The 8,914-nt window shown below is 43.8% G+C and overlaps 1 protein-coding gene across 1 annotated transcript; it reads right to left on the bottom strand.

Moving 5' to 3' along the window:
* Nucleotides 1-5,008: 5,008 nt before the first annotated feature.
* On the bottom strand, nt 5,009-8,610 carry MYOD1 (myogenic differentiation 1). Its single transcript, XM_027887886.1, has 3 exons — nt 7,952-8,610; nt 6,452-6,530; nt 5,009-5,892 (listed from the first exon to the last, which is right to left on the bottom strand). The coding sequence occupies exons 1-3, from the start codon at nt 8,504-8,506 to the stop codon at nt 5,642-5,644; spliced, it is 885 nt and encodes a 294-aa protein (XP_027743687.1). The 5' UTR covers nt 8,507-8,610; the 3' UTR covers nt 5,009-5,641.
* Nucleotides 8,611-8,914: the final 304 nt, after the last annotated feature.

Below are 8,914 nucleotides of genomic sequence, written 5' to 3'. Positions count from 1 at the left end.
GAACATGGAATTTACCAAGTGACAATTTCAGGGAGAAATGCAGTTTACATCTTGCCCAGCAGATGTGGCTGTTGGACCAAAAAAGGCTCAAGGTCAGTTCAGCTGTGTTAGGGAGGACTGTGGAGACTGGTAGACCCCCTTTTACTGACTCCTAACAAAAAAACCCCACCACCTCCCCAACCAAAACCACAACCTCCCTCAGTCTTCTGATTAATCTCCCTCAATCTTCAAGGTTATTGTCTGTCAGAGTTTTTAGTAATTTTTTAATAAATACTCACAGTGTTTGCCTCCCTATTGATGAATATGAGGTTATTGATTATTACATAAAATAGCACCCTTGCTGATGTTAAGACGCTTGTAGAAGATAAAAGTTATTGATGTTTTAGAGAGAAAATGGGAGTTCAGTGCCACGCTGGCTGTATTACTGGGAAAACCCTGAGGTTTTCTATCACCCAGTGATTACAGAATAGGTCAGTTTTCACCATTAAGTTACAATGTTAAGGTCTGAATTCAGAAGTGTCTGTGTATGCAATAGGGAGATTTCTGTGTCCACAGGGAAATGTCTGTATTCCTTTTACTGGTCCAAGTGGCTCTATGCCAGACATGTTCCTAATTCCTGGTGGGACCTGAGAGGGTCCTGAGAGAGAAAGGACTGTCTGGAGGCTCTTCTGTATTATTCTACGGACCATTCTCTCCCTCATTAGCCCTGAAATCTCAAATATTGAAAGGTCTCCACTTAATGGCATTCCCAGTTGTGCAACAAACCTGTTGAGGGGGGAGCACTCTGCATTGGTCACAAGAGGAAGTCTTGACTGTTCAACAGTTTTACGGGAAAACAAGTGATTTGAAAGGCTGAGGGAGGGCGAGCTGAGAAGCATTAGTAAATAGTGCTTAAAGAGGCACTTGGATATGCCTCACAAGACGATCTCTAGGACGTGTCGTCAGAGATTTGCACTCTGACTATACAAAGACCATTTTACCACCTACTGCTCGCGAAGCCAAGATTGCCACATGCGAGTTATGCGCGATGACCTTCATACCATCTCCTGCTATCACAGGCTCCCTGTCAGCCACGCGGTTTGGAACTGTTGTAGGCTTTCAGTGCTATTATGGGGATAGTTTCTAGTTTGTATTTTCAAGATCAGGTGAGCACTAAGGCCTGGCAGCTTGTTTAGAGGGTTGTGCTCTGGGGAGCTGCGTATCTGAAGGCCTTGTGATACAGACGGGTCAGCCACCAGAGCACGAGCAAAGGGACGCAGCAGTGAGTTTGTCATGGCTTTGCACTGCTATCTGAACACTATCTCAGACAGCATTCTGTGCAGTGGTTTGAAACTATTCCTACTGAAGTTGGAAGTTTTGTCACTGGTTTCAAGGAAATAACTGAAATTTTTTAAACAAATAGGAAATATTAATTTCTTCTCATTAAAATTTATGGGATATGAGGTACAAATGTTTCCTTGTCTTCTGAGATGTAGTTCTTCTGAAGATGATAATACTATTTTTATAAGTAAAATGAGCAATTTTTTCCCTTTGCATAATTTGAACCTTTCAAATACCCCTGCAAAATATGAAATGTAAAATGAAAAGTGTTTTTGCTTCCACATTCATAGGGGTTTGTAAGGTCTTTATCTTGAGTTGAAAATGACAAGTCATTTTAGAAGGCAGCATCTGATGCAAAGCAACTGTCAATATTTCTTTAATATTTCTGGATACAGATAAGAAAATATTTTAAAAGGAAAAAAAATGTATCAGGAATAGTTCATACATCTTTTCCCTAAAATTGAATGTTTAGCATGTGAAAAATTTCTGTAGCAGTTTCAATGGTAATATGGGAAATGGTGTTTAACATTGCTATTTGAAAACCCAGCAACTTTATTGCACTTTGTTGTGAAATATTCAAAGAAGAAAAATGATCATTTTCATTCTCATTTATGCAAATTACCTGATAAAATCTAAAATAAGAGCACTTAGCATATATAAGTGAAGTATAAATTTATTCCTCTTCACTTTTTCCCTAGCAATAGTTTGAATAAGATAAACCAGTAATACTAGGTTTGTCATGCAGTGCTTTCCTAAGTTACCAGATCAAATCAAACGTTCCTAAAATACATACTTACAATTATGTTCAAAGACAGTTACTTTCCTTGAACTGTATCTGGATGACTTTCCCTTTGGAGGTAGCGTTCCATATGGAACATCAGATAATTGTAATATCTTTAGTGAAGAGCTCCAAACCCCTGTTCAGGTGGGGTTGTTTCAGATGAGGTTCTATACTGTCCTGTCAAGGCAGCTGGGGATAAGGAATGGTCTGGTTTGCTGTCACCCTCAGTTTTTCCCAGGCTTTGCATGTCCAGGGAATCTGTGGGATTCAGATTTTTTAAACTCAGATGGTCTTTCTTTAGGTTCTCCATCCTGCAGGATGTTGAACTGGAACCTGTGTGGCATAAACTGAAGATTTCAGACTATTTGTTTGTAGCCCATGCTGCAGTGTTTCTGTAGACCAAGGCAGGCTGGACTTTGTCTCGTAGGATCAGCCCTAAGTTTAAGAACCAAAGTTAGTAAATGTTGGATCAGTTTTACATTTGCTCCTCAGCCCTGTCAGAACTAAAATCAAGCTCTGAATCAAATATTGCTACCTGTGAAATATTTACTCATAGACTGCGATACATTTCTGTCAGTAACACCCTGTCCTCTTGATGCACAGGGGAGTAGAGAAGCTCTAGGCATTTGTTTTAAATATATTACCTCCAAAAGAAACAGGAAGAAATAACACAGGAAACAATTTTCCTTATTTAAGCCCCAAATTAAATATATTTTTAACCTAAAAATGTATTTATTAGCACTGATAGCCTTTGGCCCCACTCCAGTGGACATTTCTCAATGACATCAATGGGAGAAAGGTGGGCTCTGCATAGGAAATCTATGAGTATTTTTTCTTCATCATCCATCCATCTATTTTGGGATGTGCTAAATGCCTGTTCTCTGTTGTAACATTAACATCAGTATGTGGAAAGTTGGGTGCTAAAATAAATCAGTGAAATGCAATATACATGACTTCACATGGAACTACATGTACATTGTTGAGCACAAGCGCTCTGTGCCCGCTCTGCCATGCCAGCTTTACAACCAGGTACACCTTGTTGTGTCCCACATAAGTGGGGTGCTGCGGCAAGGCAGGCATAAAGTGTGTGCTGCCAGTATTTACAGGGCCTCTGTAGTTCTTGAGCTGGCACAATGTTTTTGGCTACCATTTAATGAGAGTAAAATTGATACTTTTACCAACCTCAAATTATATGGGTATGACAACATCTTTAATATTTCACAAAAGCATTTTTTGCACTGTGGGCCTGATCAAGCGTTTGCTGAAGGCAATGAAAATGCTGGTGATGTGTGAGGCCCTGATCTGTGAGGCAGCTGTCTCTCTTTAGTGTTTGTAAGTTAGTGATACGGGCATCCAACTAACCTGGGCCAAGTTTCTGACCTCGGTAGAGACCCTCCTGTTTCATGTTAGTATGAATAAGCACATAATCAAATTAATTTGATTTTTATTTTTAATGGAAAGATGAAAGAGAGAAGCTCAATCTTTATGGGATGGAGTGTTTTCTGCCCACAGTGAAATCACTGGGAGACCTTTACAAAGTTGGACTTTGAAGATGCTGAGGGGGCAGTCCTGCCTTGGAGTCCCCTCTGATCCTGGCCTGCTCCACAAGAATGGTCCTGAGCCTTGACACTGATTTCTCATCAATCATGACCACAAGCACCTGGATGTGGAAGAAATCCCCATGGCTGCTACCTTTTCTGTGCCTCTGGGACAGGGAAAATCAGCAAGCTTGGAGCACAACTCTGCCCCAGGAAGAAAGAGAAGCAACGGCGCTGCTCTGCGCAACACAGGGCAGCCTCTTCTTCACAGAACGCTGATCTTCAAGGCCATACAAGATTAAAGGAGTCAGAGACATTCTCTGGAATTAGCTGTTCCCTCTTTACTTTTCCTGCTTGAAAGGTAAGAGCCGTACAAATTCCCTCTTTAATAGTGACCTAACAGCGAATACAATGACTAATCTGTCATCACAGTATTTAGAGCTGATGACGATATCTAGATTGGTTTTCAGTGTGTTTTTTGTTTTTATTTTACTGTTATGTTTATACAAAAGCCATAAATCACAGGTTGTTTCACACTGGTTGTAGCTGCTGGATATTCTTAACCAGATGCACAGAAGTGCCCTGATGGTTACTTTCCAATGACAACCTGCTCAGGGCTTAACATTTTTCAGTTGCATGGAAAGCTTTCAAGGTTACACATATATACTGAATGAAACACAGCCCACTGGTTATTTTTAGAGAGCTCTAAACAAGAAGTAAATCCCTGGAGTAGTGCTGCCAGAGATGCATAAAGTTCAAATCCAAATTAAAACTGCCTATCTTTGGCCTAAATTCCAATATGAACTTGAGGAAAACTGTGATCTATAACTTGAACTTTACGACAAAAAATCCTTTGCAATTAGTTTCTAATACCTGAGAATACATGAGTGTGTTACAAACACCTGAAAATAAGAAGTTGAATGAAAAAATGGGAACATTTGTCGAAAAATGGTCTTGTGAGATACTCTTGTATGACTTTATGTATCAGTAGCTGCACTGGAATTTGGAGAGTCTCATTTTTTGTGATCCCTAGTTTCAATATATCTTTGTAAGATCAAGTCCTATAATATAATTGTAAATTTTGGGGGCAGGAGGAGAAACACGCTTATTTACTGATCCCTTTAATAATGACCTGTGATGCCCAGGTCTTGGTTTAGAAATCACCAAGATAGAATATGGAGAAAGTAGATCCCTTTTCAGCGACATATTTATGCAAAGTAGTTGAAAGTAGTGCAACTGAAGCATGTTCTTGATTTCTTTGCTGAATCAGAGCCTGTATCTTCTTCCTGCCAAGGCAGCAATCTAATACCACTCCTAAATGCACTAGTAATTCTAGATGCCCTAATGAAAGTCAAGATAACACCACAGATTTTATAAATAAGGGTCTTTATTTAGAATACTGTTGAAAACATTCTTGGCAATCACATCGTATAAATATATAAAGTTAAAGTTTGACACAACAAACCAAGCAATATTAAATATTTTTAAATTTCTCCCTTTTTGTTTAATTTTTTATTTTGTTTCTTTTTTATTTTCCTTTTTTTATCCGTTTTTGTTTGTGTTTTGTGGGTTTTTGTTTTTTTTTTTTTGCAAAGCAACTCTTATTTACAATTATACAAAAAGTTTAAAAAAAATGGTCCACAACCTTATTTTGGCCAGAACAGGACTAATAGGAAGGATCTGTCATGCCACTACTGTTGTAGATTTCTATTTTCCTCCACATTTAAGAGCTAGGTTCCTATTCCCCACAGCCCATATTAAACATTGGCCATTTCATGGTATACAATTTTATCTCTAGACTTATTAAATAACTTTAACAACCAATAAATAACTGTGTATTTTGAAGTGATACAGGTCTGAAAAGTTACATATTTGAAGGAATTTTGAGTGATATTTTAAAAGTGGAACAAGTCTTAAGAAGTCTTTTCGATCTTAGAAGGCAGGTCTCAAGCATGGCCAGATGGAGCAAATTGTTTTCAGTGCAGTCCAGCTGGACCGGCCCTTACAGCACTTGGTAGATGGGGTTGCTGCTGCTGTTATCCTGGGGAAGTGGGGTGCAATTGGTGGGAGAAGGAATTTGGGCTGCACTATCATTCAGACTCACTCCTTCTGAGGGGGAACAGGGACTCCCTTCAGCAACAGTTTCCACTGGAGGCAGTATAGGACATGTGGAATTATCTGTGGAAATCCTCTCGACAATGCTTGAGAGGCAATCGAGACTGGAGACAACAGAACTCTTCCCATGCTTTGGATCTAAAAAACAGACAGAAAGGGGCTCAGATTATCCAGCGGGTACTTAACATCAGTAGGCAGTTACACATTTGTGAGTATGTGAAGATTCAGAGGAAATTAATATTAGTGAAGGATGCCAATTATCAGAAAAGAGAGACTGTAATTGCAAAACGAAGAGGCCCAACCACAATGTGCTGCTCTGAGGCCATGGCTTCACTTAGTCCATAGAAAGGGAAGATTTGAAATCAATCTGAAATTTCTCCAGTTTGGATCAAGGACAGAAAGAATAGCAAGAATCTTCATGCAAAACATGGTTAAACACAGAAACTTAGTTGCAGAGAGGAAAATACTTTTATCCAAATGTTGTATTTGCAAAATAGGAAATGCAGCTATAACATATCCTCATATTCGCAAATACATCTAGAGGAAATTCAATGCCTCTTCAAGCAGCAACAGCTTGCTGGCTGGAAAGGCAGGTTCCTCTTTCAGCCCAGCTGGAGATGGAGCAGGCACAAGGCAGTTTGCTGCACTGCCTGCCTCTGTCTCCGTGTTCCACACTGCCGTTACGGCACGTACTCACCATTTGGTGATTCCGTGTAGTAGCTGCTGTCATAGCTGTTTCTTCGGCGAGAGCTGCAAGGAGGCCCGCTGTACTCCATCTGGAAAAGAGAGAAATCTGAGTGAGGTCACTGCCCTTACAGAAATCCCAATAACCATCTAATTTCATATTTCAGTCTTTGGTCTGGGCCATCATTCCAGTCCTGGCTGAAATGCCATCAAGTTGTAGTTTCTTTGAATGAGGAAGAACGTAACAGCTAGAAGGGGATCCAGAATATTTTATGTGGCACAGCTGTTACCACTATTGCATCAAATGCTGAAGCTTTACAGATGATATGAGGTCTTCCAGCATTCTGATCAGATACAGCCTTACATGTATTTTCAGTTTAGAACAGGGATACTGAAAGGACAATTAGGTCTTTTAGTTAGTTTTGAAGATTTGCAAAACATGAGTTCCTCTTAAAAAGCCTCTGTCTACCCTTGTTCCTTTGTATTGCCTTTAGTTTCTTTTCCCATTTCCATTTCATACAGAAAAAGCTACAAAACACTGACCAATATGTCTGTTTCCATTACTTGAATCCCCAATGAAATGACTCTTTCTGTTAAAAGAGGGATCATTTGTGTAAATCTTTTTCCAATCTGTCAACTATCTCATAATCACAGATATTCAACTCAGTAATGATTATTTCCACCAGAGCACAGAAAACAATCTCCAGTTTTAAAATGCTGTTGATATCCCATCCACACATCTGTCCTGCACTCCAGTCACTGTGTCCCACACCCCAGAGTCAGACCAGAGTCTGAACCTATAGTCCCAGTCAAAAGATATGATGACGAGACACCCTCTTGGGCCCTCACCCTTCTTCTCCCATTCCCATTAGGTACAAACAGCACTGAAAGCCTGGATTCTCCTTCCCATTGCTAGTAAATGTCTATGGAGGGGATGAAGAGAGTGAGAAGAGAAATAGAGAACATTTTTCTTACGGGTCAAGAGAAATAAGTCCTGTTGCTTAGACCCTCCTCCTGCTATCCTGATGAAAGGCAGAAAACAAGATTCCCATGTAGCTACTATGTCCAGGAGGGCCCTTCTTCTCTGCTTTGAATCCGTAGAGGATTCAAAGATAATGATACAGCCGAAGATGGACACAAGAGATGCCTTAGGAGCTATAGGAGCACAGGCAGGGCTCAGACCTCACCATGCCCCCAGGTACGCATCCCAGGCAACTTCCTAAAGTGCTTTCCAAAGTCCCCAGGACACAGGGGGACCTGCTTAACTTCTTATCCCGGGGAAAAAAGTGTGTAAAAGATTTTTCTTGTTTCCCTGAGACTGTGGGATGTGGGAACCCCACCTCCCTTTGCTGTGGTAGCTCAAGGCATGAGAAAGGGCTTTGTCTTCTGCCTGGAGAGGTACAGAAGGCAGCTGCTATAGGAAAGGCAGGAAGAGGAGACTTGCCCTGATCAGGTTTGGACTGACAGTGTTCAGGGCACCTTGGTGGCAGGGAGTCCTCCCTGGGGCACTCACCATGCCGTCGGAGCAGTTGGAGCGGGGGCTGGAGGCGTCCGATTCCCCGCTGTAGTGTTCCAGCACAGGGTAATAAGTGTCCTCCTGCTCCCGCAGCAGGGCCTGCAGGCTCTCGATGTAGCGGATGGCGTTGCGCAGGATCTCCACCTTGGGTAGGCGCTGGTTGGGGTTGGTGGAGGTGCAGCGCTTGAGGGTCTCAAAGGCCTCGTTGACCTTGCTGAGCCGCCGCCGCTCCCTCATGGTGGCGGCCTTGCGGCGGTCGGCATTGGTGGTCTTCCTCTTGCAAGCCTTGCACGCCCACAGCAGGCAGCGGCCAGCCTGGTGGTGCCCGCTGGGTGCCCGAACGTGCTCCTCCTCGTGCCCGTGGTGATGCCCGTGGTGGTGCGGGTGCTCCTCAGCCTTCAGAAGACCCCCCACGTGCACCAGCCTGGGGTCCAGGTCCTCGAAGAAGTGCATGTCCGATGTGTTGAAGCACGGGTCATCGTAGAAGTCATCAGCGGTCGTGAAGGAGCAGAGGGAGCCCTCCGTCATCTCCATGGGGCCTAGTAAGTCCATGGGGGCAGCAGAGGGGACAGCGGCTGGGCCAGAGGGAAGAGCGAAGGGATCAGAAAGGAGGGGGCTTCGGCCGGGCGGTTCCGTGGCCGGGCGGGTGCGCAGAGCAGAGACCCTCGCAGCCTCTCCTGGGCGAGGCCACCAGCGCTGCCTGCTGCCCCGGCCCCCTCCCCAGCCGCGCCGGTCCTGGAGCGCCACTCGAGGCCGTATTTATGGCCGAGCCCCCCGGCTCGGCGGGTCGGGACGGGGCGGGTCGGGGGGCGCGGCCGGGCGGGTCGGGGACCGGGGCGGCGGGGGGGGCGCGGTGTCCCGCGGGCGCTGGGGCAGCGCTGAGCCCAGCAGCCCCAAGCTCAGCCGTCCCGGGCGCTCGGCTGCGCGGAGGGCTCTTCCCCCCCCCGCTTTTTCGCTCCA

Source organism: Empidonax traillii, unplaced genomic scaffold (genome assembly GCF_003031625.1).
Source record: "Empidonax traillii isolate 1590-97213 ecotype Southwest subspecies unplaced genomic scaffold, ASM303162v1 scaffold224:size737649, whole genome shotgun sequence".
Classification (NCBI taxonomy): Eukaryota; Metazoa; Chordata; class Aves; order Passeriformes; family Tyrannidae; genus Empidonax; species Empidonax traillii.
Note: the sequence above shows the minus strand (reverse complement) of the source record. Positions and strands in the feature narration are given on the sequence as shown.

Coding starts and splice junctions, on each gene's coding strand:
- MYOD1 (XM_027887886.1), bottom strand. CDS start 8,506: ATGGACTTACTAGGCCCCATGGAGATGACGGAGGGCTCCCTCTGCTCC. Junction 6,531..7,951: donor CCAACTGCTCCGACGGCATG/GTGAGTGCCCCA, acceptor TCTCTTTTCCAG/ATGGAGTACAGCGGGCCTCC. Junction 5,893..6,451: donor CTACACGGAATCACCAAATG/GTGAGTACGTGC, acceptor TCTGTTTTTTAG/ATCCAAAGCATGGGAAGAGT.